We start from the raw sequence: 22,486 nt of genomic DNA, 5'->3' as shown, positions 1-22,486 counted from the left end.
TATTGGAACATAAAAATCAGTCTGTCTTTCATGTCTAATACTACTTAGAATTAACAACATTAGCAACATTTATTATGTACATTACGGTAGTGCTCTTATCTGCAAATTATTGCCATGAACAGTGTTTGCCTCAATGATCTGAGTCTAAAAGCAGGTGTCAAATGAAGTGGGGAGGGGGACAAAGGGGGTGAGGAGAGATGGCGAAAGATTAAATGTTAATGGTTCCATGGCATATTAAAAGTACCTACACATTTCCATTAGCAAAGGTAGCTATTTTAAAGATCTCTGCAAAATAACACATCATATCCTGATTATTTTAAAATAATCCTCTAAGAACTGCTATTTATTAAAAAATTTAGAAATGGGACTCGGCCAGAACAAATACTAATCTAATACACAATCTTGCATACCTGGAATTTTTTTTCAAAAGCTTATGTTAAGTAGTTATAACGGAAATGTTTTAAAAACAGAAATAAACAACATTTAAAAACGTCAAAGAAAAATACAAGTAAAACTGGGGGGGAGGGGGATATGAAGGCGGTGATATATATACACCAAAGAGAGGTTGCAAGTTATCAAAAAACACTTTTGCGACATACAAGATGCCCGTTATGGAACATTCATGAATAGAAGAGGATAATTTGCTCCATTATGTAACTTATTTTGTACCAAACAAAATTCATATTACAAATTTTTTAAATTCAGAAGACTTGAATTCTGCTCTAAGCATGGAAGTGGTAAGCGTTTCATCAGAAAAAGAAAAAAAAAATCCATCTCCAACAATATCAAAACTTTCTGATCACAAGAACCCTGGCAAAAAGCCTATTGCTATTTCTTGGGCTTTTCCTTCATTCCATTCTCAGGCTCACTGCTTATTCTCAGCGCTGAAATAAAAGCATTGGTTATGAGACAAAAGTTTACAATATTTTATTACATATGGATGCTTGCATGAGCAAGAGTCTCACTAGTAGTTGTTAACTACACATTAACATTGAGATTAAGATCTCAACATAAAAGTGATCCATCCAGCTATAATTAAAATTGCAAACATCAGACACTAAGCAGAGCGCCAAAATTACTGTGGACTATAGACCTGCTAATGCCATACTCAAAAACTATACCTGAGCTGGATCAGAAATCCAAAGGGGGCACTGTCCTTATTTCAAAAGTGTAAAAAGCCCTATAGTAGAAATAATTGAGGTGTGTGTGTTGAGGGAGAATAGGAGTCCAGGGTTTAGCTATAAGGAGGTCCTAGAACACTGTGCTTCAGTGGCAGAACCAGAAAGGAGCAAAGGGTAAGCATATCTTCATAAAATAACCACTGTCCATTTCCCAATTCTTACAGCTAGAATATTGAAGTTGCTTTCAACAGCTTAAATGGGAAAGATGGAAGTGTATACATCCTATGGATCAATCCAGAATAAATCCTCACTAACCAGTCTGTGCAAAGGGGAAAGAATTTGCTCCTAAGGTAGTTACTTAAGCCAAAGCTCCTATTCTTGCTGGGGGCATGAATATGTTTTAGCTTATAATGTCACACACATTTACTTAAATTCAAAACATAAATTTAGTCTTATACAGTGTCACTGTGACTCATCTCTTGTGTGACCCTGGGCAAGGCAGTCATTTCAACCCTAGGAAAACTAACTTTTAGGCAGCTAATTTGAAACTTAAATCCACATTAGGCACTAAAATTAACTGGCCTAATTTTATAAAAGATTTCAGTATGCAGCAGTTTTCAGTGCCTTGGCAACTTGGGAGTCAATTGGTGGAAATTTCGGAAGTCAGGAACCTAACTGAGACAACTTTTGGAAATACCAGCCATGTTCTTCCTCTCCCTCAGCTCTTAACAAACAAAACACCTTATTTTGGTGTCCACATATGGCTTTGTAAGCCTGTCTTCAGGTACCCATTTTCTGAGAGGTTTGTCTTCCATAGTGTTGGTAAGAAGATCTGCAGACCTGTTTCTCTTTACATCTTGCTCAAACCTAGGCCCAGGACAAATCAGAACATCATGTACGATACCATCCATTGTATTCTGCCACTAGCAAGTCAAGGCAGACTCTACCAGACTTCCAGTTCTCAATTTAGTGTTGAAAGTGACCACTGATTTTGCTGCTGGGTCTCCCTCTCATGGCCAAATAAAAAAAAAAAAAAAAAAAAAAAAAAAAGATTGTTCTCATACATCATTTGGAACAAAACAAACTAACTTAACCAATTTATCAAGCCCTTTAAAATGTACTACTGAAATTTTTTTAATATACACAGTATATATTATTTCTATACTTGGTGTCATATAATGTAAGGAAGGTATAGTCCTTGCAAAGATATTGGAACATAAGACAGTACAATGTAAACACAGTAGCTCAGCTAACTAAATGAGGGTCCAATCTGAGAACATTGGGGTTTTTTTCACTTTAGTCTACAACTCACTAGTGAATTAACTTTGAAACTTTTAAAGAATTAGTACACTTCAAAGAGAGATTTGAAGCAAGATGGGTTGGTCACCTGGCACACAAGGATGACCTTTTCAGTGCAAGCGTTAAATTAATCAGAACTTTATTTCTAAACACATTTCTTACTTTTTTGATTAGTTACATTCTAGTAGTATTTCGAGAAGTCTATCCTCAAGTAGGAAGGACAAGCAGCTCTCAGTTAGGCTTCTCCCCATCCATCTGAGCTTACCTGCTTACATTTCCTTCCACATATTATTACAAGTCTTTGCTAGCCTCTGTCCTTACATTATCTTTACATGCTAGCACCATTGAAAACCAAAACCTAAACATGTTTGTGAAAGTATTAACATGCTACCCAAAAGACCCATCTAATCTGTAGCAAAGTTTACAATAAAGCAATTTTGCACAGTTAGAACCTAACTATACTGGCCAGGCAAGGAAGAAGTTGGGAACTTGATAGGAAAAAAAACATTCCTAACCATTTTTTTCAAAAGCTGTAAACATTATTTTTGAACCACAATGCCTTGGATCAAAAGACTCTGAACCACCATCCTTAACCAGAATAAATAAGTGCACTTCCACTGAATCCAGTGGCTCTTCAGACACACAAGTTGGGCTGATGACAACAGCTGAAGAGCATCTAGCACAACAGGTCCTGATCCTTGATTTGGGGTATCTGACTAATAAGCAACACAGACAAACAATATGGTCAGGTCACACAGAATAAAACCCTTATCCACTGCTCTGTGACAGCCTTAAAACCAATTTCCTCAAAAATAGATCAGTCATTTAAGTAGATTTTTGTTTGCTAAATGCTAATGGTACCAATTTGAGGCAAAAGCTAACATTATTTTTCTCTTTGAATTGCTTTGTATCAAACACAGATACAGAAGACCAGATTTTTGGGAAGACAGTGAAAGGTATAACAATTTTTTAATTGTTTGAAAAATAATGGTAGAATTCAATTGTTAATTGTACCATGTTTCAAATTAAAATTCATTGTAACCTATACTTTTTCTAAATTTATCAACTTTAACATCATCCTGTGGAGGTTTCAGCAATTTCTGTGAAGTGCCAAAAGCGTCTCAGAATTCAATTTTTACAGTTTGTAGAAATCTGCCAGTTTGTAGCTGACTGCACCCTCATAACAAGTATCTACTCAATTTCCAGTAAATTTAATAAAGTTATTGACAGACTTGTTTCCTCCAAATAAGTTATTATTAGCATAAAAATGAGACAGACGTTTAAATCTTGGCTTTTCAGTTACCCCAAATTTTACAGTATTATAGTAACCACACAAAAAGAGATTATCAGAGTAGTTTAATTTATGTGGTTTTCTCCCCTTCCTCCCAGTACATGGAAGAAGTATTTTTTTCTATAAATAAGAAGGTTATACAATATTAATCTTTAATTTCCAACAAGTCAGAGCACAGCAGTATCAAAACTATACTCAGTGGCAACTCACTGCAACAAATCACCTCCATTTCCAACTAATCTACTCTGATCTACACAATGTGGGTACAATATTCCCTACATTTTAAAGCTTACCATGTCAAACATCTCTGCTACAAACTTGGTTGAACTCAAGTTCCAGGCACCTTATGCAGGGATGAATTTAACCCCAAATCTTTAAAGAAATGAATCAACAGCTGATGTGGCATACTAAAAATGTTTAGCCAAAAGCCCCAATATTTCAGAAACTCTTAAGCAGCATCCTCTCTATTCTCTACCCATTAGGTTGTGGTGCTGCCAGTTAATTGCAATGTATGCTGCCACAAGATTTCTCTTAGCTCTGAAAAATCATCCACTTAATGAACAGCAAGAACCAGGATCTGCTTATTTAAAAAGGTTGGTGGAAAGGCTCCACTTTCTCAATGAAAACTTTTCAACAGACAAGGTAAATATTCTTATCCAGCAGAGAAAGACACTTCTACGTGAAAAGCAGTGAGAATCTATTTTCATTCCATTTAAAGGTTGCACTGCATACAAACTAATTTTAACTAAATTCTTAGTATTTCACAATTAGTGAAAAAGCAAGCAATGGGAAAAATAATTTCTATGTATCTGAAGAAATTATAGTCTGAAATTTTCTGTAAATATTCATAAATCTATTTCAGAGTTGTCAGTTACAATAGGTATGTGTATATTCCTCATGCTTTGAATTTTTTCCCTTTCAAATTCTGCTAACTAGCTAACAACTAAAGGTCACAAGAAAACAAAATGTCAGGTAAAAATTAGATCTGATATCCTTCTATAATAGGCCATTAAAATTAAGGCTTCTTAAGACGTTAAGAAAATCTTTATATACAAAGGTTTAGACTTGGCCAGAGAAAAGCATTTCCTCAAGTTACTTCAAAATATGGCAACCTTGAGCATACAAATTTCAGAGCTATGACAAACCTGGGTGAAGTAATAATCAAGATTTGTAAACCTAGAGTTTTAGGCTAACACTTTTTATAATTTATAAAATATTCTGTAATAATTAAAACTATGATCTGTAATTCTGTACAAAAAGCCCCAAGTACAGTAACTGACTGGGTAAGAATCTAAAGAGAAGAAAACCCTTGCGCAGAAAGATGCATATGAAAACATACAATTCTTTGCAATTTTCTGACATTTGCTTTTCTGGTTACCCCAAATTTTAGTATAAATTAATACTATTACACTAGTATATTTCTAAAAATAAATCTGCTGTTTTCTTATGCATTCGGGATGCAAAAAACGGTTCTTTGAAGAGGGCTAGTTTTCCATGAGCTTTATGTCCTAGTGAAGCATTTTTGGGAATACGCATCTACAATTTTCATCAAATAAAGATGACACTACATACACTACCCTTTCATGCACTTGCTTTGATACTTTGGGAGAGCCAAATCTAAGGAGGTAACACAAAACAACTGAAAAACACCACAGACTGAAAACTAAGCAAGTTTGTGCCCTCTCACTAACCAAGAAGATTAAGTAAGAGACATTTTTGTCCATGTTTTGGAAGTTACATGTATACAAAAATATACAATGCAAGAACCATTTCTGATATTAAAACCATGAAAAATTCTTGAAGTCATTTTAAAAAAAGTTGGAGCATTTATTTTTTTTTAATAAAAAAGTCCTTAATAAAAACTTAGGGTTTGATAAAAAGTTGTTTAAAAAAAAAAAAGACAACAGAATTCTTCTGTTTATATTAAAAGATGCAAGCAACAAAATTAAACTCATGTTCTCTAAGATACGAGCATTTGTATGTCTCCCACTGGACAGACTAGTTCAACAATTTTACAGTTAAACAGAATTAATTCTGCTCTCAGAAATCCATTGACCTTAAGCTTTTAACAAACATTTTCAACTGCAGAGATTATTGTCAATATTTACAAATCCTTAACATTATATTTCACTGGAATAGCTTTTATTTGCTATATTAATATTTCTTTGCAAATGTATGCTTATCCATATCACAGAAGAAGAAACAGCTGCTACTCACAGGAAATCTCTGGGGTCCTACAGCAGGTCTTGGCTGGGCTGGGACTGGCAACAAGGGCACTGAAACAAGAAACACCTTTTAATACAATTTGTTTTATCAGACAGTGGTTGATGTTATTTCCAGAAGTTGTCACAGAACAGGAAGCAATTAAGGCCCCCTCTACACATTACAGGTACCATGCAATTAACTGGTTAATTGCACAATTACCTTGAGACCAGCTACACGTATAAAACAGCCATGACACCATAAAAAGCTGCAGCCAGCTATAAAGTTAGCTCTCGAAAATACGTATTAACTTTTAGGTGGTCGCTATCGAGCTTTAAATTGCATGTGTAGTGGAATCTTGCCCGAGGCCAGAAGCCCCGTCAGCTAAGGTGTTCCCAGGGCTTGGAGTCCTGTAACTGAGGGGACAACCTCAGCAGCACAGGGACTAAGAGGCCCACAGCTCTGGGCACCAGGATTCAGCTGGTCCGGCAGCCAGGGGTGTGTGAAACCCCCGAGACTAGGGGAATCAAAGCAGCCACAATCCCCCATCCTTGGTGTATGAGGGGGTCCCAGATCCAGGGTCACCTCATGCACCCCAGGGCAAGGGAATGTAGCTGCTGTGATCCCCCAGTCTCAGAGGTTTCACACATCCCTGAGGCTGGGGGATGGCAGCAGCCACAATCCCAGAGCCCTAGGTGTTCATGGGGTGTCCCCACAGCTGACAGACCCTGAACTGAGGGGGGCTCCCAACCGCAGGAGCCTGCTTTTTGGCAGCGCAACACGAGCCAGAGATCTGCTCCCCCTGCACCAGCAATATGACATGATGGGATCTACTGTGCGATCCACACGATCATGCCTCCTGTCCCCCATGTGTAGCATGGCATCAAGCATGATTCTGTGGACTACACATTAGATCCCATTACACCTTCACCTGTATGTGTAGAGGGGCCCTAGGATTGGCTAAGTTTATATGTAAAAATGGACAAGGCCTCCACCATTCCTGTAGTAACCTGTAGGAAGAGAAATCTAGTTTTCAACATGCAACAGGGCTATTACGATTCTCATAGCATAAATCACATAACTGTAGACAATTGACAGTTAAATTAACAACCTGCCATTTTTGGGAGAGAAGGGCGGGAAACCTTCATATGGCAGAAATAAAGTTCCTCTTTTAAACATATAGATAACCAGTAAAGGTGGATCTAAATCAGCAGTTCTCACCCTTTTTTGTACCAGGACCCATTTGTAAACATTGATGATGGCTAACCCCAACCCAATGCCTCTCACTCCTGACCCACTGCCTGCCAGCTCCAGACCCCTGGTTTGTGGGGCAGGGAGAAGAGGTAGAGGTATGGAGGGTCACAAACAGCCCCATGTAGGCTATTAGAGTTCCAGCCTACAAGGGAGAAACCATGGTTTCCTCATGTTTTTCTCCTTTAAAGGAGAATCCATGTATAAAAAGTTTGTTGATCCATTATTAAAATTCGTTTGCAACGTACATTTCTAAGGGAAGGGAAGAGACAGCAGCAGAGTAGGGACCCTGGACTTCAGAAAAAGCAGACTTCGACTCGCTCAGGGAACTCATGGGCAGGATCGCCTGGAAAGTCAGTCTGAGGGAGAGGAGTCCAGGAGAGCTGGCTGTACTTCCAAGAAGCTTTACTGAGAGTGCAGCAACAAACCACTCCGATGTGCATGTAGACTAGCAAGCATGGCAGAAGACCAATTTGGCTTTGTTTACCAAAGAGTTCCCTAAGTCACAAAGTGGAAGCTTATAAGAAGTGGAAATTTAGACAAACAACTGGGGAGAAGTATAAAAGCATTGCTCAGGCACGCAGGGATACAGTCAGGAAGGCAAAAGCACAACTGGAGTTGCAGCTAGCAAGGGATGTGAAGGGGAACAAGAAGGGTTTCTACAAATACTGTATGTCAGTAGCCAGAGGAGGATCAGGGAAAGTGTGAAACCTTTACTGAATGGGAGAAGCAACCTTGTGACAGAGGACGCAGAAAAGTCTGAAGTGCCCAATGGCTTTTTGCCTCAGTCTTCACAGGCAAGGTCAGCTCCCAGACTACTGCACCTGGTGGCAGTTTGGGGAGGGGGTAAGCAGCCAGCAGCGGTGAGAGCAGGTTAAGGACTACTTAGAAAAGCTGGCCATGTACAAGTCCATGGGACTGGATAGGATACACCCAAAGGTGCTAAGGGAGTTGGCTGATGTGACTGCAGAGCCATTGGCCATCATCTTTAAAAACTCACGGTGATCAGGAGAGGTCCTGGATGATCGGAAAAGGGCAAACAGTGCCAATATTTAAGAAAGGGAAAAAGGAGGATCCAGGGAACTACAGACCAGCAAGTCTCACCTGAGACCTGGAAAAATCACAGAGCAGATCCTCAACGAATCCACTTCTAAGCACTTGGAGAAGGTGATTAGGAGCAGCCAGCATGGATTCAGCAAAGGCAAGTCATACCTGACCAACATGATTGCCTTCTACAATGAGATGGCTAGCTCTGTGGATGTGGGGAGACCAGTGTATGTGGTTTTAAAGTGTATGTTGATTTTAGCAAGGCTTTTGATACCAGCTCCCACAACATTCTCACAGGCAAGCTAAGGAAATACGGGCTGAATAAATGGACTGTAGGGTGGATAGAAAACTAGCTGGAGCTTCAAGCTCAGAGGATAGTAATCAATGGCTCAATGTCTAGTTGGCAGCCGGTATCAAGTGGAGTGCCCCAGGGGTCAGTTTTGTTCAATGTTTTCATCAACAACCAGAAAGATCACATAGAGGGCACCTTCAGCAAGTCCACAGATGACACCAAGCTGAGAGTAGTAGATACGCTGGAGAGCAAGGCTAGAATTCAGAGTGACCTAGACAAATTGGAGGACTGGCCCAAAAGAAATCTCATGAGGTTCAACAAGGACAAGTACCAAGTCATGCACTTAGGAGGGAACAATCCCATGCACCAGTACTGGCTGAGGATCAACTGGGTGGGCAGCAGCTCTGCAGAAAAGGACCTGGGGGTTACAGTGGACAATAAGTTGAATACAAAGCAGCAGTGTGCCCTTATGGTAAAAAAAGCTAACAGCATACTGGGCTGCATTGGTAGGGTGCTGCCAGCAGGTACAGAGAAGTGATTATTCCCCTTTATTCAGCACTGGTGAGGCAGCATCTGGAGTACTGTGTTCAGTTTTGGGCCCCCACTACAGAAAGGATGTGGAGAAATTAGAGAGGGTCCAACAAAAATGGTGAGGGCTGGGTGATATGACTTCTGAGGAAAGACCGAGAGAACTGGGCTTATTGGACACTTATACACATGTATTTGTCTGCTCTGATGCACCAGAAATCAAGCGGGTCGAACCAGACTCGAATAATCAAGTCTGCAGAGCACGCAAACTGACACTGCATACACTTTTTTTAACTGCTGAAATGTGTGCCAGCATTAAGAAAATGGCAGTGGTGCACTTTGAAGTTGGACTCTTCTCAGCGGTGGCAGATGACAGTACAAGGAGCAATGGTCTCAAGTTGCATCAAGGGAAGTTTAGATTAGATAGCAGGAATAATTTTCTCACTAGGAGGGTAGTAAAAACTGGAACAGGTTACCCAGAGAAGTGGTGGACTCTCCATCCTTGGAGGTTTTTAAGACCCAGCTAGACAGCTTTGACTGGGATGATCTAGTTGGGGATGGTCCTGACTTAAGCAGGGGTTGGACTAGATGTCCTTCTGAGGTCCGTTCCAACCCTAATTTTCTATGATTCTTGCGGCCCACTTTTGGGTTGTGACCCCCCCATGGGTTGAGAAACGCTCATCAAGTGGCAGAACCAAATACCTGCCTGTTTTAAAGCAGTCATTCTTGACCTTTTTAGACTTCAGGCACTCTGCTACTTTTCTGAATTTGACAGCATCCCTGTTGATGCATACAAGGGCAGAGGTGGCTAAACAGCGGCTCCGGAGTCCTAACTTCCGAGTCCAAGCTGAACAATATGCTCGCTGCGAGCAGCCACATCATGTGACATGAGGTAACAGCTAGGGAAGCTGGTCACTGGTGTGCTTGTGCAAAGATGCAAGGAGACTTGTATTAACTTCTGAAGAGCCACATGTGGCTCCAGAGCTGTGGGTTGGCCACCCCGTACTAAGGCATGACAGTGGAAGAAGGGCCGAATCATTTCTGAGAATTTAAAGAAAAAGAACCTTGGAAGCCAAGCAACTTCGAATTATGCAGAGACATCTCCTATTACCACTGCAATGTGGGACAATCCCCACACTATCGGGCTGCCCACTCTATAAATTACTTTCCAGATTGTGAAGCATAGTTCAGTTTGCGATCACTGTAAAATCACTGTGTCGTCTCACCTTAAAGAAGGGAGCAGTCTAAACTGAATAACAAAATTTCATAAATAGATTAGCACAGCAGATATGTTACTGTATTTAAAAATCGAGCTGGTGATTAAAAACAAAAAACACGTTTGATGAAAGATGTCTCACAAAACTTGTACCTACACGACATGCAAAGGAAATGCTGTGGCATCTCAAATGATGTGGTGACAGGAGTCTATTGGGAATTTTACTTTTTCTTGACTGAGAAACTGAAATTGTTTAAAAAGAGTTTCTCATTTCAAAAGAATTGCTGGGATATTTTCAGACATTTCACAAATAAAAAGCACCAAACTGATTTGAATTTAAGAGAAATTTAGCCCAATTGAAATAAAAATTAAAAGGTCAAAATTAAAATAAAACTTTTTAAAATGTCAACTTCTCAACTGATCTGAACCAAACTGACTGCAAAGTTTTAAGACTGCAACTGTCTATTCCAATTCAGATCAGGACACAAAAGCTTTGTAAAACATCAAAAAGTGTCATAAAATATATAAAAATGGTCAAATATAACTTTTTAATTGAGAAGATTTCTGAGCCCAACCAGTTAAACATCAATATTTCTATTTCAGACATATATGCCTGGCTTCCACCCATTTCTGGATGAATATTTATGCTTTATATACTGACATGCTGGGCTAAGTAAAATAACCTTTCATCTTCAGAGGACTGTGTTCATTTATACAAGGTTACAACTGAAAATTAGTTTGATGGTTTCATTTTTGCTCCTAATGAACATTTGTCAATATCATAGTCATTACCTAATTTGAAAAGATTGGCAGTTCGCTCATGACAGACCCAAGACTAAATTAGCTTGGGTGTTACAGATCAGGACCAAGTACACTGAGAAAGCTGTATGAGGAAGGATTGTAGAAAAAATGACAGCTGAACAGAACACTAACCTATCTATTTTGGTATCCTGCCTCTGGCAGTGGCCTATATATTTTTTTTAAAATAAATGAATTGAATACTCATGAAAGATGATAGTTAGAACTCCATGCCCTTTCAATCCTTGGCCTCTCTGCTGAGGTAGCTAATATGGCTTAACCCAGCACTCACTTTTCTGATCAAATTTATCCATGCATTTTTTAAATACAAACAACAATAATGTAAATTGGATACAATTTTAAATTAAAGGATTAAATATCTGACTGTAAATTATAAAAAAAAAAAAAGCTCAAAAGGGAATGAGAAAAAAAGTCTTCCCGCTGCTACTCTGGGATAAAGTAAATTTCCACAAAAGAACATGAAAAATTGCTTTATCGTTTCAAAACTTTGGTGGCTTCTCAAGATTCTTGCTAGTAATTTCTGATAAATGTAAGGGAAATGACCTGAATCCCCCACCTCAAAAACTGAACAGTTTTCTTAGAACACAAGATATTAATTTCTTATTGACATGCATCTGCTAACCCAAAGCTTACAACTGAAGCAGATTTGAAGACCTGACTGTGGAAAAGAACGAAAGAAATCTTTAGAATGATGAAGTAATTTGCAAATCCTAGCAGCAAATGATGTAAGTAACTAATGACCGGATGTGCATTTTATGCCTGGGAAAGGTGCAAATGGAACCTCATGTGACACCTTTATAAACCTGTCATGTCTTCCTAAAAGGCTAAGGAGAACACCCTCAGGAGTACAAAGGGATAATCTTGATGTGAGCATCCACCTGAGAAAGCAAAATCTAAACTGCAACAACCAGCTCAAGAAATGTTTATAACCAAGGTAAGGAACACAAAAACATTTAAGGGAACTTCTTTGACTTGAGTGATGTGGAAATGAAGACACATTTTTCTCCAATATAAAAAATTATGTTCATCTTTGGGATGAGCACAAGACCTGACAGGGCTCCTCAATGGAAAAGACTCAAGATCCTTCTTCAGGCTAAAGCCATGGCCACTAGAGATGCAACTGCTGAAACGAAAACTTCATAACCAATTACACTATAGATATTGAGACACTTTCAGAAGGGCATCTGGTTCCAACCATGAAAATTTTTTAAAAAATTGGAAGGTGAGAGTAAATTTCTACAATTTGCAAACAGAACAATGTCCTTCATGCAGATGCTCAAAAGTACCTGAACTCAACCCTGACAAAGTTATCTAACAGTTCTCAGAGTGCTCCGAGGAAAAACTAAGTGAACTGATGTCACTCGCTGTTAGCAGAATCTGCAAGTTTGGGCAGCATGAGCCTTAATCTACAAATTAATTTCTAGCCTTGGTATTTCAGCTTCCAAGCAGCACATTCTAATGAACCTGGTGAAAAACACACCTATATCATCATACAAATCCACGCCCCCCCCGCATCCTACTTTCAGACACTGTAGTATGTAAGCACCCTTTGTATATCTTGAGATGTCACAACAAGGTAAGGAGAGCAGGATACCATCTGCAGGCACCAAGAAACCAAACTGTCCTTTACCACTGAGTGGTAATGCAGTTTGTTCTTTTATCCTTCCCGGTCATTAAGTTCCACACTAAATGCTTAGAAAAAGGTCTACATTTCCTTTGCCAGCACTGAATTCTTTATTTCCTACTTCAAAAATGCAAATTTTTAACTAATTCAGGGAACTGATGGGCAGGATTGTCTGGGAGCAAGTCTAAGGTAAAAAGGAGTCTTTAGAGCTGGTTGTACTTTAAGGAGGCCGTATTTAGGGCGCAGGAGCAAGTTATCCCAACGCAAAATAATGAAAAGTGCAACAGGAGACCAACCTAGTAAGACAGCAATCTTTGCAATGAGTTGAAACAAAAAGGGAATCCTCCAAAAAGTATAAGCTTGGTCACATTACTAAAGAAGAGTATAACAGTATAGAGGGGACACAGCGGGGGCAGTGGAAGGAGAAGAGGAAAGAGAAGTGAAAGCGTCAGGAAGGCTAAGGCATAACTTAAGATGCAACTGGCAAGGGACGTAAAAGACAATAAAAAGGGATTCTACAAGTACGTCAGAAGTAAGAGGTTCCTAACAGAATGCAGATGGCAATCTAGTTATAGGTGATGAAGAGAAGGTTAAATATTTCGTGCCTTTTTTTTTTTTGTGAGGTCTTCATGAATCAAATCAGTTACCAGATGACAAGCACAGTTGGCTGATGGGACTGAGTGCAATCTTAGCAAATATGTGGATGAATTCAAGTTGGGTAGAATTAAAGACACTAGAGTGAAGGCCCCAGATTCAGCATGACCTAGATAAAATGGTAAAATGGTCCAAAACAAAAATCAGGTGAAATTCAACAAAGAAAATAATGAAGTCTTTAAGATGCAATAACGGCATGCACAAATACAGACTGGGGAAAGACTGGCTAGACTGCAGTACTGCAGAAAAAGACCTGAGGGTTGTAATGGATCGCAAACTGAAGTTGTAGATTCTCCATCCCTGGAAATTTATAAGAGCCAGTTAGACACACACTTGGCTGGGATGGTTTAGTCAGGAATGATCCCAATTTGTGCAGGGGTCTGGACTATATCACCATATGAAGTTCCTTCCAGACCTACTTTCCTATCATCCTAATTTATCTAAGCATAAGTACTGATGCCTGAATCAGTCTGCTTAAAATTTTAAAATTTTCTCCCTTGTATAGCTCTGAAAATACTGAAATTGTGTCTTTCTCCAGAGCAACAAATCTTGTTGGATAGGAGTGATGCATCATTGAAGTCCTGCTGCAATCTTCAATAATCATGCAATTTATAGGTATTCAAGAGAAGTGACACTCCTACTACAATATGAAAGACTGATGTATAGCTGGATTCGAGTTAAGGCCATTAAAAAAAAAAAACCATAAGCTTCCCTTTGTGCTCTTTAACAAAGGAGACTTTAGGTTTTTTGACCTAGAGAGGACTGATACACTCATGTCAACACAAATTAGCAAAGAATATTGCACTGAAATTTAGTATTCATAAAACCAAAAACCACACTCATTCTTGAGGTCCATATCTTCTGGAAAAAGGACTAGATGTTATATGGATCTGTTAAAAGGAGAGCCAACAAATTAACAATGCAAATGCTGTATTTAGGATAATAATATGCCACTGGCATGCTCAAAAATATTACCTGTGCTTCAACAAGGCACACTGTGCAATAATACAGCAGTAGTATCCATAGTCTCTGCTGATGTGAAAACTAAGATTAGATAAAAGGTGGACGGAATTGTGCTGGTCTGCTTTTGGGGGTCAAAAATCCCCAGAAGGCATTACCTACAGGTGGAAGATGTCCATTTGATGTAGAAAAATTATTCACTGGATGAGGGATCATACACAAGTCTGGGACAGGCTAACACCTAGTCTTTACTTTTAACAAATACCTAGAACAGTCATGCTGGAAATGCTAGAACTATTCATCCAAAACTAAGGAGCTGTGGATTATTTCCAAATATTCAGATGTAGTGACTGATTGGGTGGGAACCACTGATTTTATTAAATGGGCAGAAAAGTGAAATAATCTCTAGGAAACAGCCACTATTAAAGCCAACTGTGAGAAACATGCCTGACTAAATAGATTTTTACCCAACTGGGGATGTTTAGTCCTGCAACTTTTTCCCTATTCAGAAAAACTAGTTATGAGCCTGTACCCATGCTGACTTGACAAAAAAAATATAGTTATAAAAGGCCAGAAGGTAGAAACATTGGTTTTGTTAGTGCTGGCAAGAGCACAACCATACATCAACCGATGCAGGTATCTCCCTATTTTAAAAAGAGTCAACACACAGCCAAAAAGTAGTCAACTCATATTGCTCTGTTAAAAGCTCTCTGTTCTGCTGCCCAATAAAGACACTTGTACTAAATGAGCTACGGAAAAAAGCATTTGCTTCCCAGGTTCCAAATTGAATAATCTCCAAAAATGAAGTAAAATAAAAGAGATATACATTAATATCAGACAAAGAACATTTGGCTTGTACCTTTTTACAGAGAAATTCAAAGGGTGTCTTAGGCTATGAACAGATGTTCTGTTTCTACCAAGAGAAGCACTGTTCTCCCAGGAGAAAACAAAAAGCATGCAGACATTTAAGCTTTGTCTCCTGGAGCAAACAAACATGGCCACTCAGAAAAAAATAACCCAGGAATAACCAAGTTAAATCATTCCTAGAAGAGTTTCTCTAGGAAACTGAATGTCTGCACACTTTTCCTCCACCAGAAAAAGTGGAGCCAGGGGAAAGGTTCCCATGCCTTCAAGACTGGGGTTAGTGGTTTAGAGAAGGCATAGGGGGCAGGTACTCCTGAGTGTCCCAGTGACAGGGGTGAGGAAGCAGCCACTGCCTCCTTCTCACACCTGAGTTCCTGGTTTGAGCAGCATGCAGGGGTTGTACCATACTACTTCCTCTGCCTACAGCTTGCCCATGGGCCCCACTGGAGCTGCTCTTGGGCCACAGTGTTAGAAGAATGTCTGTACATGCCAGCTCCCAGGCTATTTCTCACCTGGAAGAAATTTCTTCCAGTAGAAATGAACGATTGTATGCAACCTTCATCTATGATGTTAAAACAATTGTGGCCATTCTGAAGAGTGCCAGACTAAAGCTAGAATTATCACTTGAAAAATTACAACTGCAGTCTTGCCCAGTTTTCAAAAACAAACATGCTACTTTGAAAACAGGTGGTCTTTACTGACAAATCCACCAAACCTGTTCACAAGTTTTACTTTCATGGAACGAACATTCAAGGTAACTCACAGTAGAAAAGGCTTTTTCTTCCAAATGGCCATGGTCAAACTACCATATTTTATTGCATACAAAACGCACCCAAATAAAATAAATATAATGTTTTGGAAGGCAGAATGTAGAGAAAAAATTTTTTTCAGTCATGGCTGACTGTTCTCAGGAGGATTTCCTGTCACAGAGTGCCCCAGAAGCGTGGCAGCAGGAAGTTCCTGGTGCCAGGTGCCTCACCCAGACCATCTCCTGGGATGTTACACTTCCTAGACATTCCAGGCACTGACAAAACAAAAAAAGCCTGGCATCACCATAAGAGGAAGCACGTTAATTCAACCTGGCTTCACAGCATCTATGTAGATCAAGCATTTCAGCAGGGCTTTTTGGTACCTTTAGCTAATTGAATCAGCTTTAGCTATTACACAGAAGTGCCAAAAACCCTGCTGAAGTGCTCACTCCACATAGACGTTAGGCGAGCTGGGTTAAACTAATGCAACGCCTCTTCTAGGCATGCCCTTGGCTTGGTGTGGGGGTGCTTAAAATAAAGCTTAAAATAAAACGCCATTTTGGGTTTTGTTTTTTCAACATCTGTAAGCAGCCTCAATGTTTCCAGACTCAATCTGTCACACAAGATTAGGCCCCAGACTCTTACAAGGACAGTAGCAACTGTTAGTTCTTTACTGTAAACAGTTCTTTATATAAAAAAAGTTACTGTAAATAAAGTGTTGTTTCCACATCACAAGCCTCACTGAGACACTACAAGCAGCTCATTTGCTGCTTCAGGCACAATCAACGACACTCAGCCAATAGTTATGGCTGTGAGAGGGCTAACACAGGACTCATCTTGCCAGCTGCATGGCACGCACAGCATTTCCAAGTTTTTTCTTTGCTGGAAAAGCAGCACAGTCCCTGGTTTAAACAAGCACCCCAGTTTTGGAGGGATGATTTTTGGGGAAGAGGCATGGGATATATTCAAGAAAACATTGTATGTTATGTCTAACTCTGGCAAAATGTTTGAAAAGCTACAACTGAATGACTATCCAAAAATCAATGCATATAACATTACCAATACAGGGATAGAGGTACAGAAATGCAAAACTCATGGTACAGGTGGGAAACTAACCTTGCACAGGTGTCACTACCGTCCCTTTGAAATGTGGATTTATATGTATATTCTTCGGCTGCTGGGGTGTCACTGGAGGTGGAGTCATCATTATTCTAGGTGTTTCCATTTGCGGGGGCATATGCATCCCTGGAGGTGGAGGAGAATGATGTTGATGCTGTATAGGAAGCAGAGACTGTAGCTGTTGCTGCTGTTGTTGCTGGAACAGACTTCTAATAGGCTGCTGATGAGGAGGAATTAACCTCTGTGAATGAGTCTAAGGAACAACATACAAGACCATAATTAATGGGACTTAAAACTCAAGTATAGTATGTAAAACATCAATACAAAAAAAAGTGCATACAAAACATATAGCTAGGCCAGGGGTGGGCAAAATATGGCCTGCGGGCTGGATCAGGGCTGCCAGGCCATTCTATCCAGCCCGCAGGGCCCCTAAAATATTTAGAAAATTAATATTTATCTGCCCCTGGCTCCTGTCAAAGATGATAGGAGCCAGGGGCAACAGAACCCAGGGGAAGCCACGCGAGGCTCCTGCAAGAGCAGGGCCCACCAGGCCCTGCCCCTCCCCCCAACCGGAAGCCCCTGCCTAGCAGGCGCTTCTGGCTTGGGACAGTGGGGCTGTTTGTGGCTGGACTGGCGTGGGAAATTGAGGTAAGAAGTGCATGTGGCAGGGGAGGACTGCAGGGACCGCCCCAGTCCTCAGGGCCCAGCTGACTCCTACTGAGCCCCACTGTCTGGCTATGCAGCCATGTGGTACAGAGTGGCCAGCGGGTGAGGGGAGTGGAAGCAAGTGGCATGCAGGAGCACGGGGCCTGTGGTGGTGCCACAGGGCCAACGCCAGCGGCGCTCAGAGCAGGGCGGTAGAAGTGTGGGGCACAGGCTGGCAGGGTTCTCTGAAGCTGGGCTGGACTGCGCCGGCAGGGAGATGGGGGACCTGACCCGGCTCCAGAGAGCCCCTGCTGGCCGGGACCCCACATTCCTGCTGCCCTGCTTTGGGCCCCGCCAGCACTGGCCCCACACGCCTGCTCACTCTGTGCCCCAGCCTGGCGGTACAGGTGGGGAAGGGTGCAAAGCCCCGCCCCTGCACTCCCAGTGCTGCCCATCTGGACGGAGTAGTGGCAGTGGGGATGGTGCAGCCTCAACTCCTGCTCCCCGGCAAGGAACGAGCTGGTGGGGGGGGGGGGTCCTCTCCCCCCACTCCAACGGCCGGCACTTCCTGCTGCAGTCACTTGCAGCCCGCATGGGCTGTCCTGCCTCTCAGCTGCTTCACTGCCATTTCTGTGCTGCCCAGCATGGCAGCAGTGGCCATGTGGAGCAGCCACAGGACAGCAGAGATGCAGTGAAGCAGCCACAGCCTAACAGTGCAAGCTCCAGGCAGGCAGCTGCAGTGAATTGAGGGGCTGCTTTCCTCTGTGCTGAGCAGCAGTTTGTGCTCAGCTGCTGCTGCTCAGCCCTGACAGGTGAGCCCAGAGCTGGCGCAGAGCCCAGGGTAGCAGTGGCAGCGGGGAACAAACTGGTGCTCAGCATGGGGGAAAAGCTCCCCCTCCCCGTGGCAGGCACCCCATGCTGCAGCCACTTGGAGCCTGCATGGGGCTGCCTGTGCCTGCTCTAGTGTAACCGCTGCCCTGTGGGGTGACAGTGATGCAGCAGAGAAGCAGGACAGCCTTGCACGGGCTGCAAGCAACTGCACCTAGATGCGCTGGCCATGGGGAATGGGGCGGGGGAACAACCACGACAACTAAAAATTAGTATGCAATTTTTTTTCCCCAGAGTTTAGGGGCAGGGCTTCTGGTTCCAAGATAACAACCATGTGGCCCTCGACAGCTTGCCAAAACACAGTAGATGGCCCTCCACCCAAAAATAAAAATCGCCCACCCCTGACCTAGGCACATAGGAAACCAGATGATGGGAAATGGTGAGACTGTATCGTTACTGTGTGTGGACACAGCCAAGCTGATCAGAAATGTGATGATGCTCCTGTCATCTCACATAAGAACAGAGATGCTCACAATAGTAATATTATTTAAAATCAAAATAAACTGAGAAATATGGCAACACAAGTTGGTTAAAAAAAAAAAAAGAATGCAAATGATTTGTTCTTCCTCCTCCTATTCTGTTCTACAAAAATAGAAGTCTGGTTTTCTACCCACTGAATATTCCATTCACCTGTCAGTAATTCAAATTCCATCACCCATCAGCCAAAAAGATTTTAGGGTTGCAGATGGCAGATCTTGAAGAACAACAAAAATAAATCTTTATATTTCTTGATCACTGGCACTATTCTTGGATAAGACAAACCTTAAATTTGACTATTAAGACAAATTAACGTTTAATAGTTTGTGATCCCTATTGTTCTGACAGTGCTTCTCTTGTAGTTGCAGTTACAGAACTTAACTCACCTGCTATCCAAGGACTATTACCCAAAACTGCTAGAGCAGAAAGCTCCTGCAGCTACATTTCTGATGTATGCATATTCTCATTTAGGTATTTATTTGCCTCCTGTCAGAACATGGATGTTAGAAATAAGAATATTCCACTATGTTTTTAATGCAACCTCATTTTTTTAATTGAACATTTTGAAAGACAGGAAAACTCCACATAATTATATTTTCCTTTCAAGGAAAGTAGCAACCAGTAATACAGAACTGAATAGGGTCTCAAACATCTAGAAAAAACACTTCATCTGTTTATACTGAAGAATAGTAATGAGTGGAGTAGCTGCATTATCTGCTGCGTACCTGAAAATTTGCAGAGTTTGTAATATCAGGTTTCTGTAACTATGAAGCAGAAACAAGGTCCCTCATATTTCCATGATTACTCCGTGGTAAGGATCCTTTTACTATAAGCTCCTTTAGGACAGCAGCAGACGCCGCTTCACATTTTAAAAAAATCTCTGTAAACTATTATGAAAAAGATCATTTCTGAAAACTAGGATCAATTTTTGAAAAAATGATTCACAGGTTAGAATAATGTTTTTTTATCCTCCATAAATGATTTCTTGAAGCATATTCAAATAGGAAATACTATGCAGGTACCGTTGTTGATGGCTGCGTTGGCAGCAGTGCAGGCCTGTGATCCTTCATTCTTCCCCTTTCATTGTTGTCTCTTCTTTGTTCTCCCATTCCATGACATATTACTGAACCTCCTCTCCTCCCTCCTCTTCTTGAGCCGTACCGTCCTTGTTTAAACTGCCTTTCCCTTTCTTCAAATTCAAGTAATGCTGCTTTGGCTTCTGCAGAAAGTTCTGTTACATGAGAAAAATGTACATTTAGATACATGTTGAAAAGACATAGAAAAGATTAGGGAAGACACCACTAGGAGTAGAGAAAACTGTCACAAGAAACCGTACATGCTCTTTGATCTCCTTCAGGTGGCATGTTAACATTTCATTAAAAGAACATCATTTTTTCCTTGGCGTATTTGTTTCCTTTTGCAAAGATAAATAGTGTCAGTGAATGAAATTAAAACATGAAAGAAAATATTACTTTACTACTAAAGTTTGCCTTGTTATACAAGTTGTTTACATGACGTAACAGAAGCTAGACTGCCAGCACTGGAAACTGTACACGGCACAAAGGAAGCATCTGCAAACATTACAGGTTACATTGCACTTTCCATCATAACTTAGGTTTGTGTTCGACATTCTGCTCTCAGGGTCTGTCCTTTACCAAAGACATTCTCTGAATATTTAAACAAATTCAGTTTATCCCATTTTTCAAGCAGCAGGAAGAACCATGCAACAAACATCATATATACATGGTTACATTCTCCACTAACAACGCATAAAAGGCATTACAGATCTGGGATTCACCTATAGTTGGGAAGCAACAGTACAGTTGCCCCTACATTTACATGACTAAATGTGGTAGACAGTAAATCAGCCAGAACCATAGAACCTAGTTAAAGCCCAAGACAATACCCAAAACCAAGTCAAGGAGCAACCACTCTAAAACTGAGTCAGGAGATCAAATTACAGATGTACAGATGGTTCTAATAATGAAGTCTGTGCTACATTTCAAGGAATCGAAGTGCAAGTTTTGTAAGCAGCATTTTCTGGGCTATTAGCACATTTTAATGGGGTACACACTTTCTGACACATTCAAGAAACCCAATACAATTATTACTACATATGCACAAAATTTTACTTTGTTGCTCTGGAAAACTACCTTAACCTCTCTTTACTGAGTCAGTTACTTGAACAATGCTAATGTTGACATTTTTGCCCAGGTATTTTTTGGTATGCTGAAAAGTATGTGCGTACTTACAGTTCATACACAAGCGCATTTTCACACACGGCAATAACCTGAGAATTCTACTTCCGAATTAAAAGAAATAACCAATTCTTAATGCCAGAATTTAAATAGGACAGTCTTGAGTTAATGACATTACCTATGGACAAACATAACTGCTTTAAAAAGGGGATGAGGAGCTGCCACTAGGATGCATCAGCACAACCTAACAGTTATCTCCATGTGTACCTGTCACGATACAACTGTAGCAAAACATCACTGCAACTTGAGCATGTTTCATACAAGGTTAAAAAGTTGCACTGATTTAACTAACTTGTAGTAATGTGACATTACTGGAAAGTTACTAGAATATCTAGCTACAAAACTGGCAGATGTAAAGCTACTTAAATCACTGTTTGTTTAAACAAACTTAGGAATAATATCAAGTAAGCCCTGAAGTCCACAACTGATTGAGGTGAGATACATGTGGGAAGTTGTGCCCATAGCTGTAGCCGTTTCTATGTTGCTGGATACAATTCCACATGTCTGAATTGCAAAGGTCGGATTTTTTGCAAGAAAAAAGAACAAGTGGCTTAACTATTGAGTGTTGAAGCCTGTACAAAATTCAGACCATTTTTTCTGAAAAGCAGAATATTTAGAATTTGTTGAGCACTGTAGAATACAGTAAAAACTGCAGAAACCCTGAAATTTCAAGATGCAGTTCATAGTTTGTAGGGTCGGAAGGGATATGAGCAGATCATCAAGTCCGACCCCCTGCCATGGCAGGAAAGTACTGGGGTCAAACGACTCCAGCAAGGTGTTCATCTAACCTCCTCTTAAAGACCCCCACGGTAGGAGCCAGCACCACATCCCTTGGAAGTTGGTTCCAGATCCTAGGTGCCCTGACCGTGAAGTAGCGCCTCCTGATGTCTAGCCTAGATCTACCCTCTGCCAGCGTGTGACCGTTATTCCTGGTCACTCCTGGTAGTGCTTGGGGGAACAGGGATTCCCCCCAGTGCCTGGTGATCCCCCCTGACTAGTTTGTAACAGGCCACTAGATCCCCCCCCTCAGCCTTCTCTTGTGGAGGCTGAACAGGTTCAGGTCCCTTAGCCTCTCCTCGTAGGGCCTGCCCTGCTGCCTCCTGATCATGCGAGTGGCCTCCTCTGGACCCTCTCCATGTTGTCCACATCCCTCTTGAAGTGCGGAGCCCAGAACTGGACGCA

General features: G+C 41.0%; 1 protein-coding gene across 1 annotated transcript in view; it reads right to left on the bottom strand.

Annotated features, from left to right (window-relative positions):
- Window positions 1–22,486, bottom strand: part of RBM33 (RNA binding motif protein 33) — a gene marked incomplete at its 5' end in the record, with an annotated part of 168,933 nt that overhangs the window by 91,104 nt on the left and 55,343 nt on the right. The window contains 3 exons of the mRNA XM_019556931.1: window positions 5,929–5,987; window positions 17,034–17,289; window positions 20,069–20,277. Of these exons, the coding sequence (XP_019412476.1) occupies window positions 5,929–5,987; window positions 17,034–17,289; window positions 20,069–20,277 (524 nt within the window). The remainder of the gene's footprint in view (window positions 1–5,928; window positions 5,988–17,033; window positions 17,290–20,068; window positions 20,278–22,486) is intronic.

The sequence above is a fragment of the Crocodylus porosus genome, unplaced genomic scaffold (assembly GCF_001723895.1).
Source record: "Crocodylus porosus isolate Cpor-Errol unplaced genomic scaffold, CroPor_comp1, whole genome shotgun sequence".
In the NCBI taxonomy this organism is placed as follows: domain Eukaryota; kingdom Metazoa; phylum Chordata; order Crocodylia; family Crocodylidae; genus Crocodylus; species Crocodylus porosus.
The sequence above is the reverse complement of the archived record's forward strand: the minus strand, read 5'-3'. Positions and strand labels throughout refer to the sequence as shown.